The sequence below is a fragment of the Nicotiana tomentosiformis genome, chromosome 4 (assembly GCF_000390325.3).
Source record: "Nicotiana tomentosiformis chromosome 4, ASM39032v3, whole genome shotgun sequence".
Lineage (NCBI taxonomy): Eukaryota > Viridiplantae > Streptophyta > Magnoliopsida > Solanales > Solanaceae > Nicotiana > Nicotiana tomentosiformis.
Genome location: NC_090815.1, coordinates 6,457,791 through 6,483,753, shown reverse-complemented (window position 1 = coordinate 6,483,753; position 25,963 = coordinate 6,457,791). Strand labels below are relative to the sequence as shown.

Below are 25,963 nucleotides of genomic sequence, written 5' to 3'. Positions count from 1 at the left end.
TCCTTATTTATTATTGTTACTTACTGAGTTGGTTGTACTCATCCTACACCCTGCACTTTGTGTGCAAATCCAGGTGATCCCGGACATAGTGGGTGTTGATTCTTTCCCACAATTGATTTTTCGGAGATTCAGAGGTAGCTGCTATGTTTCGCAGACCTTGTCTCTCCTTGCCTATCTTTTGTTTATTGTATTTGGTCTCAGATTATTATAGATCGAGTTTTTCCAGACTTGAAATGTATAGATACTCATGTACTCAGTGATACCGGATTTTGGGAGTGTGTTTATTTCCAATGTTGTGTGATTTACCCTTAAACTTAATTATTATATTTTCAGTATTTAAAATAAATTGTGGGCTATTGGTATTGTCGGCTTGCCTAGTATTGAGATAGGCTATTGGGTCATGACAAAGATATATTGAGATCTATCAAAAAGGAAATAGTTTATTGAAAAAAGATGTCATGGTTTATTTTAAGGAGCAAATCTTTTACATTGGTCAAGGAATTAATTAAGGAAGAGATTTGAAAAATCCATCTGTACTTACTCACTAAAGGAAAGAGATTATACATCAAGTTCACTGGAATACTTTGGAAGACACAAATAAGTGGTCTAGGTTCAAGAAGATTTGGGCAAAAAAATACTTACTACGGGATGCGATAGAAGTAAGAATACTCTTACTTCAACATGTATTTTGGGACGTACTTAAATTCGAGGATATGATTTATTCATGAGAACATGTTTGAATTCTATCTCAAGAAAGAGTACTATTCTTGTGGAAATTCAAATATTACCACAAAATGGAAAGAAGCATCCATATTCTCCAATGAAAGAGAAGTTAGACGTATGGAAACATGAGGCCACAGAATTGAGTTATTGGAATTAATCAAGGATGATTAATTACTACAATCTTGAAAAAGTAAATCACAAGATCTTGATTGAATCATCATGACTATTCTCACGTAGATATCCATAAAGATTATATGGTGCACTGAAAATGAAAGAGTATTTTATACTCACAATTGGTACAACTAATGTACAACAACTGGAGTCTTAAAAGAGGATAAAGATTATCACTAAGCAACAAAAGTGAGACTCCACAAAAAAGAATAGAGATATTTTGAGAGGAATGCTACAAAGAAATATTAATCATTGGATCTATTCAAGGAAAGAATAGAAATTGACATCATGCTTGAAAATTCAAATTGTCCAATTCAAAAAGGAAATTTGCATTGACAGAAGATATCCAAAATCTACCTTATAGAGCAATGTCGGCAACGGTCAAGAGATCTAAAATAAGATATTAGTCCAAGATTCAAGGAAGCATCAGAAAACGACTACAAGAAGATTGGAAGAATCTTCAAAAATCCCTTGGGTTATATAATAGCTAGAACAAGTTGAAAAGACTATAAAAAGGAAGATTTATGGAGGAAGAAAAGTACGCAGCCTTCTGTACCATTGTCTATCCAACTACAAGTTCTTTATTCTACTCATAACAAATATTGTAATTCACTTTTAGTAGATTTATTGTATACACAAAAGAGTGAAGAGAGACAGAAAAATATTGGAGAGGCAGTGTGTCCTGAGAGGTTGTGTCATTATTCGTTTCTTTGGTGAGCGAGTGAAAACCAAAGGATCGTTATTAGTGAGCGAGTAAAAACCAATCTTTTGCGTTGTTTGTGAGCGTGTTAAAATCAACCCTTGTTCGTTTTTGGTGAGCGAGTGAAAACCAACCTTGTAAACGTTGGTGGTGAACGTTAAAAATCATACAAGCCATACTCAACTCATATTACAAAGAGCTAAAGAGATAACCTCCTTGCAACCCAAGGGGACTGGATTAGGATACCACATTGGTTCCAAACCAGTATAAAATTCCTGGTGTCATTTACTTTACTGCTTTCATATTTGATTATAAGTCATTCTTGTTTGTCGAGATTAGTATTTGATTGAATCGAAGTACTAACAGTATTGTGCATGCTGTCTCCGTATTAGTCGACTAGGTCTGAGGAGTAGTCGACTAGCAATTTAAAAAGGCTACAATTCACCCTCCCCCTCTTGTACTTTCAGCCCGAACCATCTCCAAAAAAATAAACTAAATTAAGCTGGTAACCTGAAATATATTAATGTGCTTTACAGAAAAATAATACTCCTACTATATTTAAGTCTAACAATAATAAAAAAAAACAGTGAAACTTTTCTCGACAATATTAGGTCATTCAAAAGCCAAGCACAAGTAATAAGCTTTTAACTCATAAAATTACAATATCTTGTTACACAATATTAAACCTAGGTAGGTGATTAAAAGAAAATACCGTTTTATGGTCTACAAATTAACATAGTCATCCTTACATCAAGAATACATACATCAAGAATCAAAAGTCAATGGCTGCTTTAAAATACTGATCAGAACTTAAAATTAATTTACCGGTGAAGGATTTATATGTATTACTCCTACCTTTATTCACTGGAATCTAAAACATGAGGCTTTTTTTATGAGAACTCTGCAGACTTGGCGTTTTCTTTGTTTTGTATATCATATTGTTGTGTTTTCTTTTGGTTTGTATATTATATTATTGTAAAATATTGGAGATGGGTGGCAACGGGTTGGTGCGGGAGGATGAATCCAAAATTAATTTGGATAGGAGTTTTTCACCTTCACACTTTTTCTTTTTTTTTTTGCTGGGCGTATAAATAATTTGAATCAGAATAGAATTCTAGCATTCAATGATTTACAATTATATTATTAAATTATACAAATATTTAAAATTATTAAAGTCGATCAATATTTCGAAAATATTTTAGTATTTTTATAAAAAGGCATCAAGAGAACCATATAAAATAGGTACGTTAATCAATAGGATATATATATATATATATATATATATATATATATATATATATATATATATATATATATATATATTTTAGCTAGCAAATATAATTTACGGAGCTAACGGCCAATTGTGAATTTTGCCGTTAAGTGCTGTAAAATTCTAGATGCAGATGCACCGACAAGAAAAGGAAATGAGTGATATAGTGACAATCTGAAAAAATTCTATAAGCTACAAATATTCAATGATGCCGACTATCTCTATTATTTCTTTTATGCACTTACTAGTAACAGATAGGGCACGGGTCCAATAAGCATATGTTAATATTGGATTACTATAATTTTGGGGATCTTTATATAAATAGACGGTCGAATTTATTATTTATTTTCTTAGCCGATATGTATAAATTATACACTAATAATATATAATTATACATAATATATACATGAATTATATATTTATGCTACAGATATCGGCTTTTTTTTAGCTTTAAGTAGATAGATGGACAACTATTTAATTTAATTCATCATATTATTTTTTTTATTAAAGAACCTCTTCAGATTTTATAATCTTAAATCACCTAAATAATTGAAAAGAATTTTGTTATATAATTTTGTTGGTCCCAACTATTACTTAGAAATCAAATTTTAGAAGGAGTTTGTTTTATGAGCAAGTTGTGCTAATTAGCATGAGCAAAGTTTTTGTTAAGTTATGCTGAATGGCATAATTTTTCTTTGGCCAAATACCTAGACGATCATTTAAATTTGGCTCCAATTTTTATTTTGGCACTTCAACTCACATTAGTTCCAATTGAACACTTCAACTTTAATAATGTATACATAATAAACACCTCATGTAAAATGCCTAAGTAAATTCAGCCACGTGAACTGCACGCACAACAGCGTGGCAAAATGGACTAACCAAAAAATGCCATATGGCTTTTGAAGATAAAAAAAAGTGCTATGAGAAAACCCAAAAAAAGAAGGAAAGAAAACAAAAGAAAAACAAGATAGCAAAATAACTTCTTCTGTAACTCCATTGCAGCCGCTATCATGTCCCCAATCTTTCAATTTTTACCACCTTCACAATTTTAAGGTTCCCGAGAATATCCCTTTTCAGACCCCGTTTCCTTCCATGGCTCCCAGCCCCACGATTTTCAAACTTTTTTCTATCGGCCTTCGCCGCACCACCTCCCCCCTACCACAACCACGTCTTCCTCTTGCCAGACCCACCTTTATCTCCCCCCCCTTACCTCACACGACTGTTAGATCCTTCTATCAGTATAATCGATAACTATTTTTTAATCTAATCAAAAAGAATAAATAGAAAAATGAAGAATGAATTGAAAATTGATAAGTAAATAAGCTCTAAACATAGATCTTGAGGAGAAGGCCATAAGAATTTTGAAAAAGAAGATGAGAATAGTGAAATGCAAAAGGAAAGAGGATGACCTTGGCCATGATAGTTATACCGGAATTCTCATTACCGGCGAACACTAGTTTGGACGCCGACGTTATTCTGTTCATGTAATGCCAAGAGCAATTTTTTTCTATTTTATTTAATGTTCTTTGTGTTAGATTAGAAAATTATTGCTATTATTATAATTGATTAGTGAATTATTTAAGGTGTACCAGTGGAGCAGTGATCGTAAGAAGAGAGAAGGGAGAAAGGAAAGGTTGATTTTGTGGCAGGAGAGATGAGGAATAAAAAGAAAAAAAAAAAGATGTGCCTTTTTGGAAAAGTAAAGGAAAAAATCTAATTTGAGACTCATTCACGTGCGATGAAGAATACTGATTTTGCCACATCATTGTTTATATGTAATGGGTATATTTTTATTGGAGTTGGAGTGTTCAATTGGTACTAGTGTGAGTTGAAGTGCGAAAATAAAAATTGGAGCCAAGTTTATGTGGCTGTTTAAGTATTTGGCCTTTTTTTTTAATAACATAAAAGATTTGTTGCCAACTTAGACACAAAATTCATTTAAAGTTATTTTGATATTTTTATCAAAATAAATACTCTATCTTTTTTATCTATAGCATAAATTTTTAGTGATACGTTTAGACAAGAAATTCATTTTGAGATTTTTGTCAAATTTTTATTGAGCTTCATATTCTCCCATTTTAGAGGTGGATTATGTTTTTAATCTGAAAATTTTCAATCCCCTTTCAAGTACGGGATATATACTCTCCAAGGGTGAAGATTCTTGTCACTTAAGTTTACAAGATAGGAGTATTTTATACGTTTACAAGTTTTATTGAATAATCCACTTTATTTATTTAATTATCAAATTGTCATACTAACAATGAACATAAGTAATTTAACAGACCTTTTCCTCCAATAATTGAAAGGAACAATAATCATATATAGTTGCATTAATTTATCAATTAGTAAAATTTATTTACAAACCATTCTTCTTCTCACGGGTAAGTGAAAAGTATAATAATGGTATATAATTTTTTGTTGAGTCCTTTCCCTATCATAGTAATAATTAACACAATCTAATTATGACCTTTTATTTTTCATAGTACTAAAAAGCATAATAAAGTATATAATTGTCTCTTTATTTATTCATTTGTCATAGTAATGGATAATACCTTTTTCTTAACCTTAAATTGACTCTATTTTACTATAAACAAAATTCTTTTACCCAAAATAATTACTATTATTTCTATAAGATTTTTGAGATGAATATGCTAAAGGTAAATCAATTTTAAGTTACAATGACGGAAATAAAAGATTTAGTTTTAATTTACAAAACGAGCTTATTTTGTTTATCCAAAAAGGACCTACTATTATTTTATATAATATTTTACAAATGAATATGCTAAAGTTGGATAAATTTTAATTTACAATAAAGGTAATGATTAAATTTACACAAATGAGTTTTTTTTGTATGCTATGAAGTTTATGTTGAAAAAGAAAATATTTAAGTAAAGCACATATGCCAAAAGAGACACCTGTGAATTGTGAGAGCATGTGTCACTTTCATGTGACATCAGCAGTTGTAGTGCCTTTTTGGGCATTGAAAGTAGGCTGTACTATTAGTTGATTTTACAAAATTGTACAAGTGTATTTATTGTAAAAAAGGTGCAAAGTTAGGGGCAAACTGAGACATAGAAAAAAGTACTACAACTAAATCCATTACCCGTTTAAGGATGCAATGGAAATTAGAGTAAATAGTGCTGGTTTTCAGGTCAAACAGAGCAGAAAATCAAATCTCTACACCAGTACGTGCAATACAGCTCAGCAAGAAAAACATATAATTCCAAAACTACCCCTACGCCAGTGATCGTGAGCTGTGTGTATTTCCTCTTATAAGAAGTAGGAAAAAATATTGTTCAAAGGGGGTACACAGGGAAGTTGGACTGGAAGAGAAGAACCCAATAGAAATCTTCAGTATTTTATTTATTAATTTCCTGTATTATTTTGATATTTTTTTATTAAAAAAACCATATATACTAGTTAAAATAGCTTTTGTAATGATTAATGCATCATAAAACTAAATTTCCGACAAAAGAGACGAATTTGACACCGAAGTCACACCAAAAAGATTCGGACAACTGGTTGATTATTTATATATATATATATATATATATATATATATATATATGTGTGTGTGTGTGTGTGTGTGTGTGTGTGTGTGTGTGGCACTTTTCATCTCCTGTCATTTAAATTAAAACTTAAAGTAGTTATTAACTAGTTCAGTTTGTATACGTTATTTTTCCTAACGCCTTACGTAATTTGTTCATGCATTTTCAGTTCTGTCATACCAGAAAGACGTCTTTTAATTATATATAATTTTAGGTTTGATAATATAATAGAATTTTATTTTGTTGATCTCCAACTACTGAAATGGGCACATTTATTTGAGTGGCTTTTAATAACATTTTGCCATCTTTGTATAGCAATAAGATAAGTATGTCTATAACAAATTATGTACGACTGATTAGGAATTTTTGCTTTCTTTTAGATTTAAATTTATATGAATTGATGGTGTAAAAGAACTTAATTAATTTCACTATTATATTGTTTGAATTGTATTACATGTATAGCAGTTAATATTCACTAGGAGTATTTTCGCCCTAGTATCGATTTTTATGCCAGTTAAAAATATAAAAAAATTCTGGTACATTTTATTTCTATTTTTTATTTTTATTTTGCATAATGTTAGGATATGAATTTTATTAGATAAAGATGATTAATAAGAATATATAGCCGACTTTAATTTATTTGAGACTGAAGCGTTACTGTTGTCGTTGCCGTTATAATTTGATTTTATTAGGTAGTTTGAATTTTGAGAATGGTAGATTTTGAAAAGTGAGGACGGCAACTCTCTTCAGCACTTTTTTGGTGTTGCTTCAAATTAAAGAAAAAATATTGAAAATTGTTACTAAAAAGTTTATGATTAGTACATAATATAATATCCAAAAATTGCAAAGTAAAAGAAACTAGTGAACAAATTAGCTGTCAGAATCGGGTTAAGCATACCTGCCATGTGGGGGTACATCTTCCATTATTGCACTAACCAAACTAAACCACTCCCTACTCTATTTCTTATTTTTTGTACTATACAATCACTAGTAATCATTAAGCGCATAGTGGGATAGTTGAGATCTTTCATTTTTAATATGACGTCGCAAATTTAAGTTTTGAGAATCAAAAACTTTTTAATAGAGCATTTTATCCTTTTTTTTTTTTTTTTTTTGTGAGTCTATTCGATGTGAATTTAAATTAATTGATAAATGGGCTTCCGTAGCGGATATGATATGGAAAACAGGGTTGAAATAATTCGGGTATGTAAAGAGGAGGTGTCCAGATGCCCCAGTAAGAAGGTGTGCGAAGTTGGCCATGGTGGATTTGAGGAGAGGTAGGGGTAGTCCAAAGAAGTATCGGAAGAAGTGATAAGATAGAACATGACACATGTGCAGCTTACCGAGGACATGACCTTGATAGGAGAGTACAGAGGTCGAGAATTAGGAATGTTAGTAGGTAGTTGAGATTTTCCTTTTAATACATGTAGTATCATTATTATTCACGGATTTTCTTACACTTAAAACTCTATTACTATCGGTTGTCTCTTTTGTTTCGATTATCTTATTACCATGCTATTGTTAATGCTTTTTTTTTAATCACTTTTCCTTTATTGTATTTCTTTTACTATGATGTGATATTATTTTTTCTGAGTTGAGCGTCTATCGGAAGTTTCTCTACCTCCACAAGATAGGAGTAACGTCTGCACATATACTATCTTTCTCATATCCTACTTGTGAGATTATATTGAGTTTATTGTGAGTATTAATGGGCTTTAAATATCACATGGTTAAACTAAGAAAATACACATCACTAGTATTCCTACTATTAATAAATTATTTTTGGTTTGAAAGAAAATGGAAAGGTGAGGTGTAACAATCAAATCCAGCACATGCAAACGAGAGTATATAGTCAGCAATCGTAGGCCGCCCCACACACACACAAAACAATTCAACTCCTAGCTAGAAGCTGCCAAACAATCAATTGATGATATCATGAATTTCAACAAATTCCTTCTCCTTTCCTAACTTACTTACCTCTTTCCTAAGTCATTTCTCCTTATCATTCTTTCATACTATTAATACCACACCCTTTTTCTCCTCCTCATTTGTTTTTCTGTGAATTCAGATCCATCTTCTAATTTCTCTGGTCTACACTTTCAAGTCTGAACCATGGGTGGTGACAACACTGAGAAGGTAATGCTAGTCTTTTTTATCATATTTGTTTTCTTTTTTCTTAGTCGGTGCTAACTTGTTTGGGACTGAAGAAACGTCTGTAAGCAGGGGCGGATTTAGGGGCGGATGGGAGTTCATCCAAACTTCCTTACATTGTATATATAACATAAAATCTATTTTTTTACCTCTATATATTATATTTTGAATGCGCTTGATACAACTCAAAATCATAGTTTAGTGGTCAAGGGGCGTCACTGGTTCAATTTTCATTGGCTACAATTTTTTTTAATTTTTTTAACTTTTTTTTAACCCCTTAGGGAAATTTTGTCTCTGCCACTGTATGTAGGTGGCTTTTTAAGTCCGCCGTCAAATCAGAGGGCTCATAATTGTTGTTGTATTTTTTATTTTTTTTCTTTCTTATAATACAAAAAAAAATGATCATTATTACATGTTCAATAGCTCATTAGCATTTGGATCCACTTTTGAAGTCTCTAGCGTTGATTTTCACATTTTCCTTCATGAATAACACTATGAATTTTTTTATTTTGGTTTCTTAACAGACCACCGTAATGGTGCTCAAGGTTGATCTTCAGTGCCCTTGTTGTTACAAGAAGGCCAAGAAAGTTCTCTGCAAAATGCCTCGTGAGTCTCTTTTTTCTTGAATTTCCGTCTTTTTTGGACTTGAGTTTAACTTATATACATCAATTGTGTAAAAAGAATTATTGTCAGCTTACTTTTACTTACGGATAACCTATGTTATTTTCAAGATTATAAATCTCATTTTGTATGAAGTGTTATTACAAATATCTTTTGGTTGATTAATGTAAAAGTTTCTTTTGTTTAATAACCTTTTTAGTGTATTTGATGTTGAAATGATTTAAATTGCAGAAGTTAGAGACCAAGTGTATGATGAGAAGGCCAATACTGTCACCATTACTGTAGTATGTTGCAGTCCTGAAAACATTCGTGACAAATTGTGTTGTAAAGGAGGAAAAGCAATCAAGAGTATTGAGATCAAAGAACCTGGAAAGCCCAAAGTTCCTGAAAAGCCCAAGGACCCCGAGAAACCCAAAGGGCCTGAAAAGCCCAAGGAGCCTGAGAAACCCAAAGGGCCTGAAAAGCCCAAAGACAAGCCCAAGGAGCCTGAGAAAGGTAAGACTGTCACCTTTGAAAAGCCCAAGGAGCCCGAGAAGCCCAAGGACAAAACGAAAGAGCCCGAAAAGCCGAAAGACAAAGCAAAAGATACCGAGAAGCCGAAACAAGAAAAGCCGACCATAATTGACAAGCCCAAACAAAAAGATCCCGAGAAGCCCAAAGACGGTCCTACAACTGCAATGGTAGCAACACCGTGGGTATCAGAGCCGGTGATGATGATGCCGGTCCAGGGATACCCACAGGCGGCACATGGATGCGGTTGCGGCCAATGTTATTATACCGGAGGCCCATGTTATCAGTATTATGGAACACCAGTACCACAGGCCCTGGCCCCGACCCCATATTACGGTAACTACTCATATGGGTATGGGCCTGGATCAGGCCCATCTGGTTACGGAAAGGGCCCTTATGTTAACAGTGAATACTTTAGTGAAGAAAATGCTACAGGTTGCACAATTATGTAATGTGACCCAATCATTGTGGGCCTACTTTGTACTTTCTTTATTGGGCTTTTAAATGTGTCCAAAACAAAGTTTTGGGCCCATGTGAATGCCTTTTCTTTGTATTATTATTGTATTCATTAATTTCACATACGATGTACAAGGTATAGTTTCCTTTTAAAGAAAAAAAGTGCAGAAAGAGAATAATAAGTAGGTGACCAGATGGCTTGTTGACTGTCTTGTTATGTAGTTAGTATACTATTTGATTAAAGAAAAGTACTTCACTAATCATTGCCCATTTTTTAAATATTACTTTGTGGTATAATATATCTTCTATTATTAATTTCTTTATTTTCCACTTTGTATTTGTGTTGTTTATATTTAGTAATGAACATAACGGCCTTCATTTCAATGGAGAGGAGAACTTATAACTAGTTTTTTCATGGAACTTTTGGAGAGTGAGTTTGGGAATGGAGTTTACTATATCAAGAAAAGATAAAGCTTGAATAAGAAAATTTTAACATTCTTTGCCTCCTTCATCTTTGGCATGCCGACATTGAGTTGACAATATTGTGGGACTTTTGCGTTCTCATTAGGTATAATATACATAAAATGATGCAGGCCTCTGACTTAGGAAAAACTTTGTAATATACAACTCCTATTTGTCAACCTACTAGAGAAGCCTTAACATAGCTCAAGAGCCTCTTTGATGAGTTCTTTATTCCATATAATACTTCACTCTTTCTTGGTCGAGTTTAAGTTAAATAAATCGACAGTTTAAAAAGAATTTATCGAATCAAGTCATTTAAAAAGTAATTACATATTGATAACTTTATAGAATAATATTGATTGGTAACCTACTATTACAAGCTAATGAGTCAAAAAGTTTATTACACTATATATAACTTAAATCCAGTTAAAATATGCATGGTTGCACAATTTTAAATAACTAGAAGTTGCTTTTGCTAGAAAAAAAAAAGGGAAGGTTTTAAAGGTGGCATGCACGTTTCTTTGTCTTAGACATGGTATCAATATTATTATAATAGCACTATAAATAGAGATGGTTTAGGTCATAAATCATAACTGTTCAATGCAATTAATCATGGGGAATTGTATTGATACACTATTTTCTTCATCTCTGAATCAAGAAAATGAAGAGTTAAAAGATTTAGCCAATAACCAAAAGCTGAGATATGATTCACCTAGATTTCTATGTAATGACATGAGTGATAGTTGCAAGAACCAGAGAATCAAGATTGTCCTTACAAAACAACAGTTAGAGCTGCTTGTAAATAATGTAAAAGAGCTCCAATGTGGACAAATCCCAGTTCAGTCTTTAAGAGTAAGAGATGATTGTCAAAGGTGGAAGCCTTCTTTAGCTACTATTCCAGAGTTATAGAGTCTTTTTTTTCAACCATCTAGTATCCAAAATCTACTAGCCCGACTAATTTAAGGGGAAAGTTCTCGTTACCAGAAATTTTCTATTTCAGGGCTTGAACTCGAGACATCTGGTTAAGGGTGGAATGATCATGTTGATCCCACCACATCCCCGATCAGTGGAGTTATAGAGTTTTTTTTTGTCAACCATCTGGCATCCGGAATCTACTAGCTCGACTAATTTAAGGGAAAAGTTCTCTTTATTACCAGGAAGTTTTATTCCACGGATTGAACTCGATACCTCTGGTTAAGGGCGGAAGAATCATGTCGATCCCACCACATCCCTAACTAGTAGAGTTATAGAGTTGTTATAACAAGAAGATGAGCACTCTTTTTTTCCTTTCATTGTAGGTGCAAAGTTGACAACTTCGGTTTCTTGATTTCTCCACATTATTTTGGAAAGGGAGAAGTCTGAAATGGAGATCATTTTTAATATGATGACATAATTGTATAGTTATTGGAGAAAACCTGTGTTGCGTGGACTCTCTAAAAATGCTGCCGCACCCGCATCTGATCCTCCAAAAATACACTATTTTTGGAGGATCCGACACACACCGGAGACATTTTGGAGAGTCCGAGCATCATAGGAGAAAACAAGAAGCACTCTGCTGGAGGAGTTGTGGGTATTAACAAAAAGGATCAAACTTTCAATTATTCTTACTCATCTGAATCTAAAGCTGAAAATAACTGTACAAGGACCTGGGCAATGGGGGAAAATTAAGAAACTAAAACAAAAGAATTACCATCCAGTTGTGACAGAGTTAGTCACTCACTTTACAAATTACAAATGAATTTTGGATCTTTATTCCTGTGATTACTATTCACCTCTTTGTATATACAATAAATGCAAGAGTCAACACTGATGAACCAAGATCACTTTTTCTGCTTTTTTACATTAATCTTCAAGATGTTCTCACTGACCTTGTTGCTTAACTTTTCGTTTTCTTGCTTCGACTTCTATGGCTTTTGACAGCGTCTCGATCTTCTTAGTTAGCATCTGAAAACACCAAACAGATTGATAAATGATAAAAGGAAGAAGATAAAGTGTGTGCAAGGACTTTAAGATGAATAAGAGCAATAGAGTTTTGTTTTATGGTAATACTTCACCTTAATTTCTTCATCTTTAGTATTCAAAGCAGACTCTTTTGTCTCACAAAATTTCCTTAAACAGATAACTTCTTTCTGTAGCCGGTCATACAAAAAACCTGATACTATATCATCGTTATCGCTCTCCATGCTTCGACCAGTCTTGTTTTCTTCTTTGTCATCTCCTGGATTCTTGATTTTCTGTGCATGTGTGATTTCTTTGCTGTTCATTTCTGCATTTTCTTTTCCAACATTGTCAACGTTCTTATCTCGAGAATCCCATAAGGTCTTCTTTTTCAGACTAATGACTTGCTTCATTTCTCCAGAAGCATCATCGCTTCTTTGATCCGTGTTTTCCTGCTTAGTGTTTCGGCTAATGGTGGATACCCTTGGTTGTGATGTAGATCTCTTCTTTATTCCGGTATTGCTTGACAGAACACCAAAAAAGTGTTTGGTCTTTTGAATTTTTGTGGATCCATGGTTTCTATTGGGATTGACAGAGACGTTGAGCGCTTGTTTCAAGCCTTCTTCGAGTGTCTTGAGCCTCAGTTTCAGCTTATCCTATAGCAAAACATTGACAGAATGAGGATAAAACACATCAGTTTATTTTCAATAAATAAGCTCACCTTTAGTTGTGCTTCTGCCTTGGCTGTTCTCTTTGATATGGTTAATTTGTCTTTCAGTCGTTGCATCTCAGCCTACAATGCCAAGGCGAATACTATTTCAAGAAATGTAATAGATGAGTTTGAAATGTTATTCATTTGCAGTTGAATGTTATGCTTTAATAACCTGCAACAGCCTTCTCTCTTCTAGCCATTGTTTTACAGGCATAACTTTGTCATTCTCATCTTTCCACTCGTTTGCCACGACAGTTGCTACTCGGTTTGCTGAAACCTTAACTCTTGCTAGTTCCCTTTCCAATGTCCTCTTCTCCTCCTACAAGATTGGGAAAAGCTAATGTCTTATGATCTATAACAGACTCGACTAGTCTTATTACCAAATATGTATGCATGGTTTTTACTTGAAATTCAGAAATTTGTCGTTTGTAGTCACGAAGTCTATTAGCTGCTGCTCCTCCAGCAAGAATTGCCTCCTCGAGTTCTATAATGGTTTGGCTAAGCTTTTCCACCTCAAGAATCTTTTGACGATTCGTCTTGTCAAGTATTTTGGTTTCCTCCTGAATTGAGAGAAATTCATGTTAGGCCATACACTAATCTGCTTTTACAAAATGGAGTTGGTTGAAATTTCCTACCTGGAAGATTTCAATCTGTCTTCTAAGTTCAAAGTTCTGGTTTTGAATCTCCTCTACTATTAATGCCCTTTCTAAAGCACTTTTTAGTATCATTTCTGCTTCAAGCAAAGCTTCTTCTTTTGACTTAGTGTGTCGATCCAAAGCCCTTTTATCCTCCTGTAATGCTGCAATCTAGAAAAGCGACAGAGAAAAGAAGTTAATGCCACCAAATATTGTAGAAAATGAAGCACCTGGAAATGTGGCGGAGCCAGGAATTTCAGTAAGGAGGTTTAGAATATAAAGAAGTAAATATACAAAGAAGTCCACGGGATTCAACTTTTACTATATATACATAAAACTTAATTTTGGCCAAGTATATATAATGTAATTTTCAGGCGAAGGGGGTTCATCCCTGGCTACGCCCATGCCTGGAATGAATTTATCATTGTAAAGTACCTCATTCTTATACATCTTAATCTCTGCCTCGAGAGGAGCAATAATGGACTCGAGAGGAGGAGAATCGTCGTCCTTCTGATCTGCATATACTCTTCTAAGAGTTGCTTCAGCAGCATATTGTGCAGCCAGTGCCTCTTTTTTCTCATTAGCGAGTCGTTTGATATCAAGATTCTGCATTTGCAGTCATAGCCAATTATTTATGTGCCCTTTTTGGTAAAGAAATGGTTGCTTTTGAAACACCTTTACAAGAACGATGAGATGACATACCTTTTGGTCAAGAAGCGTTTCGCTGATTTTCAGCTTTCCCTCCAATCTCTGAAATTCATTTCCGAGCTGTGGAAAATAGGAATTGGATTATCAATACAATATAGTAATAGCTCAAGTATAACAAGAAAATGCAGTTTTTGTGAAGGTCTTCTTTTGAGAGTACCTCTTCAACAGCCTTGTCTTTGAGCACTTCTGTTGCTTTCAGAGCCTTAATTTCACTTTGCGATGCTACCAGTTCGCGATCTTTCTCTAATGAAATTCACATCAAGAATTGAAAATCAATAGCTAAATTTTGTTCTTATACCAGCGCAGTGAAGGAGAGCCTTGGCATAATTGGTAAAGTTGTTGTCATGTGACTAGAAGTTCACGTGTTCGAGCCGTGGAAACAACCTCTTGCAGGGTAAGGCTACGTTCAATAGACCCTTGTGGTCCAGCCCTTCCCCGGACCCCACGTATAGCCAGAACATAGTGCACCGGGCTGCCCTTTATATCAGTGCAGTGTGTTACAGGCATGTACATGTAACTATTGATGCTTCAGGAAAGCCAGTTACCAAAAATAATACACTACAGTCTACAGCCAAAATCAGGACTTTATGGAGTCATTGTAGCCAATAAATATATAATGGTTATAGGGAAACTTTTATGTAGTGGAAATTAGAGGTTTAAGGCTATTCTTATATAACTGTCTAGAAACTGCAGATCATTAAATTATTATTTAGCCTATGTTAAAACAAGCTGGACTGACAAAACCACAACAAACTTAGAAAACAACCCAACTCTTGGATTGTTTTATGTAGTTGTCATTGGTTTACAATCTTGAATGTCTGTGCTCTAACATGAAAATCAAATATTCAATAGCATGAAAACATAAACTTGTTAACTCCACTAGCAACTGTTACTGACCAATCTAACTATGAAAGTAACAATTAAAAACATCCATCACTAAAGCATGAAGAGGAGCCTTGGCGCAACAGTAAAAATTGCCGCTATGTGATCAAGAGATCATGAGTTCAAGCCGCTGAAACAGCCTCTTAAAAATATGTAAGGTAAGGCTGCATACATAAGAACCAATGAGATTCGACCCATCCCGGGACCCTCGCATAGCGGGATCATGAAGGGGAGTCTTGGCGCAACGGTAAAAGTTGCCGCCATGTGACCAGGAGGTCACGAGTTCAAACCGCGGAAATAGCCTCTTAAACAAATGCAAGGTAAGGCTACATACATAAGACCCAATGAGGTTCGACCCATCCTCGAGCCCTCGCACAACGAGAGCTTTGTGCACCAGACTACCCTTTTTATTCGTCACTGAAGCATAACACTTCTGTTAAAGGCACAATACTGTCATAGCAATAGGAGTACATACACCAGCTAGCATCAAAAGGGTAGCTCGGTGCACTAAGCTCCCGCTATGCGCAAGGTACGGGGAAGAGCCGGACCACAAGGGTCTATTGTACGCAGCTTTACCCTGCATTTCTGCAAGAGACTGTTTCCACGGCTCAAACCCATGACCTCCTGGTCACATGACAGCAACATTAACAGTTACGCCAAGACTCCCCTTCATACACCACCTAGCATCATAATCAAGAAACACAGAAAGTGAAAACTAAAAGTAGTTTTTAACCTTTGAGTTGGTTCTGCAAATTATTGAGTTCCAAGATAACAGGATCAGGATGAGCAAGAAAAAATTCTTCAATCCCAAGTTCATATATTCCTGACATTTCTTTCTTTTTGTTTTCTGTTGCTATAACTTCTAACTATAGTGCAACTATTGAAAACTGAAGATACTAAGAAAGAAGGCAAATGACTATGATAATAATTAAGTAGTGAATCATAGACTTTGTAATTGTAGCTATTTAAAGAGTCCATTACTTATAAAGAAATTGAGTGGAATTGAAAGGATGGACTTCCCTTCTTTTGAAGCAAACCTCAGAAAATAACAAATCAAATCCAGCTTAGCTGCTCTTAATTCCCTCTACTTTTTTTGTTTAATAAATATATTTATCTTATTTTAATAAAAGGCTATCCCATATCTCCTTTTATTAAAAACTTTAATGCAATTCCACATCCTTTTTCTAGTTTAACTACTCAACTTTAAAAAAGATAGTAATGATTATATGGAACAAAATCTCTATATGCTTCACTCTTTTTTTATGCTTACTAGTTTGTATGGTTTAGCTGTAACATATTCTTGAAGTTTGTTTTTAGTGGAACAAAATTATAAGGAAATAATTTTAAAAAATGGAGTACAAGAAATATTATTGCAAAAAGTAAGTGAAAATTAAACTAAACAAGACAAATTCTAGGGAATAAAGACTAAGTTGTCCTACACTTATCTGGACTTTGCCTTTTGAAGCTTTCCTTAAGCAGAAAAGGGGTGGTAGGTAATCAAGTTTCATTTCTAAAATAGAGCTCTTTTCTTTTTTCTATTTTGTCCCTATTTCCTTTTAGGAAAATAGATATTTTTGGTTTAACCATCATCTAAGTATACGAAACATATGGTCTGACTATTTCAGATTCTCGCAGCATAGTGTTATTTAAGGGGGCAAGTGCATAAATAGTCATTCTCGGGATGTTATTTAGAAATTAGTCAGTATTTATTTAGTCCTGAAATTTTAAACTAAAAATCTTAACTTCAGGACAATTCAGAACATTTTTATCCTAAAAATTAAACTGAAAAACTGAAAAACTGAAATTTTGAACACACTGACTAATTCCTAAATAACAGTCTTTTAGAGTGGCTACCTGGTGTCATTTATATCATTTAAGGGGAAAACGCTTTTTGCCAGAAATTCTTCATTCTCATGGCTCGATTCTGAGACGTCTAAGAGCAGAAGGATACTATTCATCCCACCACATCGCTACATAATAAGGGAAATATTGATGTGATATTTTCCAAACATAATCTCCAAATATTGATGGAAAGCACTTCCTACTTGAGAAGTAAATAAATCGCTTGAGCGTTAAACACTCCTTAAAATCATGGAATCATTGATAAAATACAAAGAGAATGAGGTGTTGAAAACATATAATTGAAAAGGGTTTAAACTGAGTTTGCTTTAAAGTACATAAACAAACTGAGTTGCTTTTAAGTATGAATGATTAGAATATAATTGAAGATAAGAGCAATTGGGCAAAGAAAAAACCATATACTGATACTTCCCTTGTAGATATATTATATAAAGCTTCTCATAGGTGGATGACACTTGGCAAATGGCAATATTCAAGCTGTACATGATCAATGTTTTGGTGAGGCAAAAGAAAACACACCTTTAGAATAAAGAGAGTCTCACTACAATTTTTAAAAACAATTTATAACGGCGGTGTTCGAGCCAGCTTACATGCACTTCGACTAATTTCACGGGATACATGTTACCTCCACTAGCAACATGTATTTGGTAATTCTGTCCACCAAATCTTGAAAAATAGATAGAAATCACCTAGTAATAGTTTTTGCCTCCACTGGAATTTGAACTTGTGTATGTTTACACCAAATTAGAATATTTTACTATAATTAAGTAATAAATAAGGTGACACTACACATTAATTAATCATACTTAGGTGATAAAATTAAAGAGTATTTATGAGATACAAAACTTATTTTCACTGTTTTTTTACACCAAATCAATAGATAAATCACATGTATCAGTATATATATTTCTTTTATATATTCTCATCACATCAAATAATCGGGTGCAAAGAAGTTTTTGCTAAAAATAAAGTTCTGAAAGTGACCTCAAAGGAGTTTCAAGCTAAGTTGTAAAGGTTCTATAATTTCTATTTAATAATATCTTTTGATAATTAGCTTTAAGTAGGTAAATTATGATAAGGATTCGGTTCTAATATTGAATTCCTAACAATTTCATCCTTCTTTTCTATCCCTTTTTTTCTCTTTCTGTTTTTATATTACTTATGTATCACTCCATTAATGGTACCTTAAGTATATTTTTTCTTGCCTAATTAGGACTTCACGCAAATAGTCATGTTAGTATCTCTTCTTCGCTCTACGGTTAAAAACCAATTACTTAAGATTCAAACTATATTTAAGTATGGTCTAAAATTTGCAGTATTTAAGTAAAATAATCTTTTTCTTTTTCTACTTAATTTGTTCTGTTTTCTCTCTATTCCCTCCGCTGAATTTGTTTTTAAAAAAAACTAGTACTTAATTTGTTTCATTTTAATCTCTATGTTTCAATTTAAATGAGATAGTTTGACTCGGCACGGAATTTAAGAAAAATAAAAGATTTTTGAAACTTGTGGTCTTAAAAACTTAAAGGGTAAAAGCTTTGTGGGGCCATGATATTTGTGTGGTTATAAAAACTTTTCATTAAAGGTAAAATGAGTAAAATGAAGTGTTTAAAATTAAATTATTTCCAATTATAAAAATATGTCATTCTTTTTTGAACAGACTAATAAGAAAAGTGTGTTATCTAAATTGAAACAGAGGAGTATGTGATTTTGTTAACTGGGAATAAAGCTAACGAAAGAACGGAAAAGTTTTGAAACGTGCGGTTTAAGACATGACATAACATTTTGTGTGACTATAAAAAATTTTCATTAAGAGTAAAATAAAAAATACAAAATTAAATTATTTTCAAATTTAAAAATAGATCATTTAAAAAAAAAAAAAACTTAAAAGAAAATGATCCCATAAACTGGACTGATAATGAAATAGATCCTATCTATATTGAACTCTAAGAATTTCAAATTTTCAAAATTTTCTAGAAGATAATCATTTTCTGGTTTGCTTATTTACAAGCCACTAATAGCAATGGTATTGGATTATTAATGGTGCTTTAGTTGATAATTAATGTAATTGAATATATGCACTATATCAATGTGTCAAAGGGTCAAATCTTTATCAATGGACTAACACAATTAACATCAAGGGCAGTGTCTTTGTAGTAGGTATTGATGTGTATATATCCTTAAACTATCTCACCAAAAACCTCCAAATTAAGACTTATCTTTTTAGAGCTAGCTATCACTTTCTTTCTACATTATCATAGAATTTTATTTTAATTTCTCCCTATTTTTTCCCTTTATTCTCTACTTTTATTTTTCCCATCCAATAATAAATTTTGGTAGGGAGAAAGAAATTGAATGAGTCAAAACCCCTTTTTAGGCTTTGAAGGCAAAAATCTCATGAAACTTTCTTGTTTTGAGGCTAGATTTCTGTCAAAATACACCATTGTAAGCTTTTATCTTTCGCATCATATATTAATATTATTAACAAATTACCTATTAAGTGATCTGATTGTATCGAATTTCTAGTAGTTGCTTTGGTCTTCAAAATTTCCTTTAAAGCTCAAAGTTATGGCTTTATGCCTTCCTTGAGTCCACACTTTCAATATGCAATATTAAAAGGGACATGATTGTGATTAACATTAGGGTAAGCCGGAAGCAGCCCACCTTAATGTGATTATAGGTTACGGGTTTGAGCCATGGAAACAGCTACTAATGCTTGCATTAGGGTAGGTTGTCTATATCACACCCTTTAGGGTGCGGCCTTCACCGGACCATGCATAAACGCGGATGCCTATTTCACCGAGCTGCCTTTTTTTTTTTATGATTGTGATCTTAACATTCCTTAAACATATCTCTGAAAGCCTAAGTTGAGAGGTTTCCCCTTCTCATAAATTTTTTAATCTTAGCATATCCCTCAACATAAGGAAATCTAAGGCAATTAGACACACAATCCATTTAGATAAAACTGAATGTAAAGGTATCAAAGATTAGGATTGCTTTTGGAAACAATTTGGAGCCAAAACAAAGTCTTGTCACTTTGAACAAAGAATCTTGGCAAAGACAAAAACCTCTGCTTCTCTCCCTCCTTTTCATTCAGAAAGTCCATTTTGTGTTTGATTGAAACTCTAAATAAACCCCATGGAAATCTTTACCAAGCTTTTTCAGTTCAAGAATCATATTGTCACATTATTTGCTGCATCATTTGTTCTTACTTTCTTCTTTGTTTTGGCACCTAACTTTGCTAACATTCTGTCTTATTTCTGGCCTCTTGTCCTCTCTACAACTCTACTTTTGATCACAATACTTTCCTTCAGCAAAATATCACCATTAGCTGTTGACTTCTCCAATCAAAAAGAGAGTGAAGGACTACTGAATTTTCTTGCAGGGTACCAGCAGCAACTGGAAGACTTCTGATATTCGATTGGCGATTTTAATCTGAAAGTTTGGTTTCTGGTGTCCAGTTTATAGTTGGTGATTGATAATGTGCATTCTTGTCCAGTTTAAAGAACTACTAAGATGATGTTGGAAATGTAACGCTTGTCTCAATCCAGTTCAAATTTAACATGCCTTAACTTATATTCTCCAATAATTTGAAATTGTCACAGGTTATGGAGTATATCTATGATACATTTCCAAATAGCAAGTGCATAGGATTGAAATTGCAAAGCATTCAAATTGATTTTTCATTACTACGCAATTCCATACATGCAAACAAAGGTATTGTGTACCAGCGAGTACGAATAAAGGGCAGCCCGGTGCACTAAGCTCCCACTATGTGCGGGGTCCAGAGAAGGGCTGGACCATAAGGGTCTATTGTATGCAGTCTTACCCTGCATTTCTGCAAGAGGCTGTTTCCACGGCTCGAACCCGTGATCTCCTGGTCACATGGCAACAACTTTACCAGTTACGCCAAGGCTCTGGCGAGTACGAATCATAATAAAATAACTGTACTAACTTATTAGTAGCAAGGCGACCTTGTTTTGTTCCCGGTTGAAAAAAAATGTCTTCATCAATCGGAGAAGCTCTTTGATGAATAGATTTGATCTTGATCAAGCTAAACTATTAGGAGTAGAAAACAGCGGCAGTTAATATATTGTAGCCTTTCAAATAATGATCAATCCATGAGTATACCATGAAGTTACAAAGGTTGTACTTGTGAACCAATCTCTAAAGTGAAATAGCTGCAAGGAAAGAGCAATAAACACCTTGGCTCGCCTACTCGAGTCTTGTATGGATATGAAGGGGTGCTCCTAGGTGTGCATGTGTAGGGGTTGTGTTTATTCAGGACGAAGAAAAAGGGGATGTTTTGTTAATACGAAAAAAAAAGTATTTATAGCCGTAACTGTATAAACAAGAATACTCATTTGAGTCGCAGGAACATGTACGTCCCTTCAAGATAGAGGCTTCAGTCATCGTTAGAATCTTTCTATGATCTATGACAAAAACTTAATCAAATCAGATCTATTAAAGGGGTTGATTATCAACTTTTGGATCGAGACGAGTGTAATAATGCAATATCCTTTTCAGTCAATGTGCCTGAATGATCAACATCAAGCATTTTGAAGCTCTCCATTACTACAGAAATATCTTCCTCAGTTATCTTCCCCAACTCTTTAAGTTTATAGACAATAAATTCTGCAGCACTAAATAAAGAAAATGAAAGTGATTAGGATATAGCCCAAAAAACTTAAACGCCAAACAACAACAACAACAACAACAACAACATACATCCTCAGTCCCAAACGAGTTGGGGTCAGCTATAAATATCTGATAGGGCTAAAAGACCAAGCATAGGAACGTACACGTACTAACATGACTAAAGCATATACTCAACTTATTGCTATCGATTATATAGATCTTTTTATTTCATTATGCTCTATCTTTCGTCAAGTCTTTTGAACGCGAAGTAAGAACTTAAATAACAACTTACCTCACTTCACTGTCATGATCAAGATCTGCAGCCTGCAGATCTGAATTTGTCAACTCCCGAGTTAGAACCCATCTGAACATAGATTTTCGCCTTTGTTCTGTGTATAATTCAGCAAGGGAGTAAAATAACTGACCCAAACAAATCGTGCTCAACAGTATCCAAAACGAAGCAAATAAACGCCCCCATTTTGTCGAAAAGCTCTTATCTCCATATCCCAGAGTAGTAATAGTAGCACAAACACAATAAAAAGCATCAAACAAACTCAGATCCTCAACTTGGTTTAAAAAAATTGTTCCAAGTATAGTAAGTGCCACAAGAAGTGCCAATGCACTTAAAAACTTATACTTTTCGATGTTCGTTTCAACCTCTTTTAGGACCTCATTTGAACTGCTATAATTTTTCCTCATTTTTATGGCTTTGAGAAAAAGGATTTGCTGTCTCTCAAGAAAACTATCTGCTGCTTTACTTAGAACAAATCCAACAAGAGCCATGCCCGTGAAGACGAATATACACGCGAGTAGCTTAGCTAAGATACTTTTAGGAACAAGATCACCATATCCGACAGTAGTCATTGTAACAATACACAAGTATATTGCATCAAGAATTCCATTAGTCTTTTTTCCTTCGATTTGATGCCTGATTATGAAGAAGCAAATCGCTCCGATGCCTATATAGGCAGCCAAAAATAAGAGTACAGACCTGAGTCTAAATCTCTCTGTAGCAATGAACTCAGAGGAATGAAACAGTTCCTCATTATTTGTCTGTGGTATATGACTGATATTACAAGTACTGCTGCTCGATTGTGTTCGCCTTCTCTTAAAAGAGTTTATATCATTAAATCGAATCGAAGAATTTACATGGCCTCGTAGTAGAGGTTGTTCAACATCACCTTTATCCATGACAGCCAGAGGCGGACCCATGATTTTAACGCGACGGGGCACAATGTTTGGTTCAATCAGTGCTACCTAAAGACTTTTAGAGGGTGCCAAGTAATTCAAATTAACCATTTTCAAGGTATAACATATATATACAAGATTTCTACCGAAGTTTACGAGGTCCGGTGACCCCTCAACATAGCACGTAGGTCCGCCTCTAATGACAGCAAAAGGACATGCTTCCAAATCAAACTGCAATCAGGATAATGTACATTAATAATCAACTAACATTTCTAGCAAAATATGAGGCAAACAACAACAACGTTAGTGTAATCTCATATAGCGGGGTCTGGGGAGGGTTGTGTATACACAGACCTTACCCCTACCGCGTGGAGGTAGAGAGATTGTTTCCAATAGACCCTCGGCATTTCTAGCAGAATACGAGGCAAAAACATAAATTCATACATTTGAAACTCAGAGGCATAAATATAATCGTTCTTTTGTGTGACTAACTTTGATATCAATCTCAACTATTAAACTTAATACCTAAGTATTTCAAGATCGCGTACTGTTCATAACACCCATTATTGATCCATGTTAAGTTTCAGTCCTTGCAATATGGGCTTCATTCACAAAAGTTAATAAATGGTTCCATACACATACAACTCTTTTTTATAACAAAGAAATACCGAGGGCCAGTGGCATACGGTTGGGCCCAACTCTCTGCCCTATCTACTTAAATATCAGGTTTTTGTCTGCAACAAGGTTAAAACCCAGAATGTGCGCTTAATAACCCACATATCGCGTCGAGGGCTTAAACATACATTGTCTTCAAATTCGCAAACCACGAATTTTCTTTTTTGTTTTTTACCTACCTTAGAATATCTGAGGGGAACCTTGGCGTAACTGGTAAAGTTGCTGTTATTTAATCCGGAGGTCACGGGTTCAAGCCGTGGAAACAGCCTCTTGCAAAAATGTAGGGTATGATTGCGTATAATAGACCCTTGTAGTGGCCGGACCACGCGCATAGCGAGAAGCGGGAGTTTAGTACACCAGGATGCTTTTTTAACCTTAGAACATCTGAAGATCTATATTGATGAAGGCTAATACAAACTTGCTCTAATGATATCATATTCATTAATGAGAGATTTTCAAGCCCATAAAAGTCAAAAAATTGAACAATAGAGAAGGCAAAATTTAATTTCAGAACAGAGAAATGGAATGTGTAAGGAATCCAACAAATTTGAGTATTTTTAAATCTAACTTCAAAACAAGAAACAAAGAAATCCACATAAAATTGCAAAAGAATATGCCTTTTTATGTTAAGAGTTGCACCCACAAACCTATAAATCTACATACATCACCGCACCCCATTAACCTCGGTAAAAGTTTTAGATATATATATGTTGATGTATGTTGAAAACACGTATATATTTTGCGTGAAATTCTTAAAATCAAAAGTCCGATGGGACACCGATTGAGCAGTCCGCCCATGTGCCCCACCATCTTCAAATTTCGGGGTCTGCCTGTGCATACATCATCCCCTAGATTCTTATGATAATTAAATCAAATAAAAGATGGAGAAGGGTCATATTACCTTAGGTTAAGACTATCATATTCATCAAATTTACCCTTTTCAAATCCATGCATGCATTGTATTGTTCTGTTGGATGAACAGAAAGCAAGAAATCAAAGTCTGTAAATTTTCACAAGGAAAAAACAAAAGGTTCTTTTTAGTTATGGCTACAAAATTTGGATCAAAATAACCTGTAACAGAATCCAGTAGTTAAATTAAAGGCACCATAGACAAACAGAATCACGGGAAACAATATGCATGTCTTGAATCTTACACCTACTATTTATGGGACGCTTGCAATTGATTCTAATTTCTCAACAATATATGGTTACTCTTTTTTCACCTCTATGTGGTTTACCTTCCCATATTTATTTTTTAACTAGACATACGCGCGTTGCGCGTGTACCCCACCTCAATTAATATAAAATTATTATGTTGAAACTTTATTTGAATTACAAAATAAAATTTAAGAAAAAAGTATAATTAAGTTCATGAAATGAAGATTATTGATTTTACGGAAAAGGGTCAAATTGTCTTCGAACTATCGGAAATAGCTCAAATATTTCCTCCGTTTGTTTTTGGTACCAAATTTGTCCTCGCCGTCTAAAAATTGGACCATTATTGCCTTAACAACTAATGGCTGCCATATAAGCTTTTGGACATATTTAAATATTACGAAAAAGGGTCAAAATTACCCTCGAACTATCGAAAATAGCTCAATTATATCCTTCGTTTGTATTTGGTACCAAATATGTCCTTGACGTCTAAAAATTGGACCATTACTGCCCTAAAAACTAACGGCCGTCACATGAGCTCATGTGAACAACAAAAGTCTATTTCCAACAGACGGTCCTCCATCTTGACAAAAGCTCCCATGGAAAAAATTTCTTTCTCCATTTTCATTCGTTGACTTATCTAAGTGTTGCTCCTTCCAAATAATTAAAGTTACGCCAATCTTATTATGAGAAATTTAATTGGGCTATTCTTAAGATTCATAAATCTGTAAAAAATTTCAATATACTATACAAGAAATAAAATACCAACTTTTATCATTTAAAATCAGAAATCTTATCAAGAAAAAATAGTGAAGAACAACAAAAACTACATATTGTAGTACTCCCATGGCTAGCTATCCAAGCTCATAGCTCAAAAAGGTCACAAATTAGTTGCAAAGATATATCCTTTTAAAAACAACTCTCATAAAAAAACTCGAAAACCATTAGAATGAGACCATC

At 33.9% G+C, this 25,963-nt stretch overlaps 3 protein-coding genes across 13 annotated transcripts; 1 reads left to right on the top strand and 2 right to left on the bottom strand.

Moving 5' to 3' along the window:
* The first annotated feature begins 8,288 nt into the window (after nt 1-8,288).
* Nucleotides 8,289-10,413, top strand: LOC104106467 (protein PYRICULARIA ORYZAE RESISTANCE 21-like). The gene is made up of 3 exons (XM_009615016.4): nt 8,289-8,551; nt 9,091-9,172; nt 9,419-10,413. The coding sequence occupies exons 1-3, from the start codon at nt 8,528-8,530 to the stop codon at nt 10,147-10,149; spliced, it is 837 nt and encodes a 278-aa protein (XP_009613311.1). The 5' UTR covers nt 8,289-8,527; the 3' UTR covers nt 10,150-10,413.
* Nucleotides 10,414-12,188: 1,775 nt separating this feature from the next.
* LOC104106465 (microtubule-associated protein 70-5-like) lies at nt 12,189-16,449 on the bottom strand. The gene is made up of 10 exons (XM_009615015.4): nt 16,224-16,449; nt 14,766-14,851; nt 14,603-14,668; nt 14,336-14,506; nt 13,901-14,071; nt 13,670-13,825; nt 13,438-13,584; nt 13,275-13,346; nt 12,670-13,209; nt 12,189-12,559 (listed from the first exon to the last, which is right to left on the bottom strand). Exons 1-10 carry the CDS (start codon nt 16,318-16,320, stop codon nt 12,476-12,478), a joined length of 1,590 nt encoding a protein of 529 aa, XP_009613310.1. The 5' UTR covers nt 16,321-16,449; the 3' UTR covers nt 12,189-12,475.
* Nucleotides 16,450-20,383: 3,934 nt separating this feature from the next.
* On the bottom strand, nt 20,384-25,049 carry LOC104106464 (two pore potassium channel a-like). Of its 11 annotated transcripts, none has more exons than XM_070199512.1 (5): nt 24,920-25,049; nt 24,750-24,815; nt 22,278-23,404; nt 21,322-21,401; nt 20,899-21,224 (listed from the first exon to the last, which is right to left on the bottom strand). In XM_070199512.1, the coding sequence occupies exons 3-5, from the start codon at nt 23,195-23,197 to the stop codon at nt 21,037-21,039; spliced, it is 1,188 nt and encodes a 395-aa protein (XP_070055613.1). In that variant the 5' UTR covers nt 23,198-23,404; nt 24,750-24,815; nt 24,920-25,049; the 3' UTR covers nt 20,899-21,036. The 11 variants fall into 11 exon arrangements, with proteins under 11 accessions (XP_070055620.1, XP_070055613.1, XP_070055612.1 ...); XM_070199511.1 differs by having other exon boundaries at nt 24,750-24,848; nt 25,009-25,049; XM_070199515.1 differs by having other exon boundaries at nt 24,750-24,848; nt 25,003-25,021.
* Nucleotides 25,050-25,963: the final 914 nt, after the last annotated feature.

Excerpts from the sequence above, each read along its gene's own strand:
- LOC104106467 (XM_009615016.4), top strand. The coding sequence starts at position 8,528 with ATGGGTGGTGACAACACTGAGAAG. Across the intron at positions 8,552-9,090 it reads GTGGTGACAACACTGAGAAG|ACCACCGTAATGGTGCTCAA; the intron begins GTAATGCTAGTC and ends GTTTCTTAACAG. Across the intron at positions 9,173-9,418 it reads AGTTCTCTGCAAAATGCCTC|AAGTTAGAGACCAAGTGTAT; the intron begins GTGAGTCTCTTT and ends TTTAAATTGCAG.
- LOC104106465 (XM_009615015.4), bottom strand. The coding sequence starts at position 16,320 with ATGTCAGGAATATATGAACTTGGGATTGAAGAATTTTTTCTTGCTCAT. Across the intron at positions 14,507-14,602 it reads AAACGCTTCTTGACCAAAAG|AATCTTGATATCAAACGACT; the intron begins GTATGTCATCTC and ends CTGCAAATGCAG. Across the intron at positions 14,072-14,335 it reads TTAAGATGTATAAGAATGAG|ATTGCAGCATTACAGGAGGA; the intron begins GTACTTTACAAT and ends TCGCTTTTCTAG.
- LOC104106464 (XM_070199512.1), bottom strand. The coding sequence starts at position 23,197 with ATGGGTCCGCCTCTGGCTGTCATGGATAAAGGTGATGTTGAACAACCT. Across the intron at positions 21,402-22,277 it reads GATCATGACAGTGAAGTGAG|CTTGATCAAGATCAAATCTA; the intron begins GTAAGTTGTTAT and ends CTAATAGTTTAG. Across the intron at positions 21,225-21,321 it reads TCAACCGGGAACAAAACAAG|GAGATCACGGGTTCGAGCCG; the intron begins GTCGCCTTGCTA and ends CCATGTGACCAG.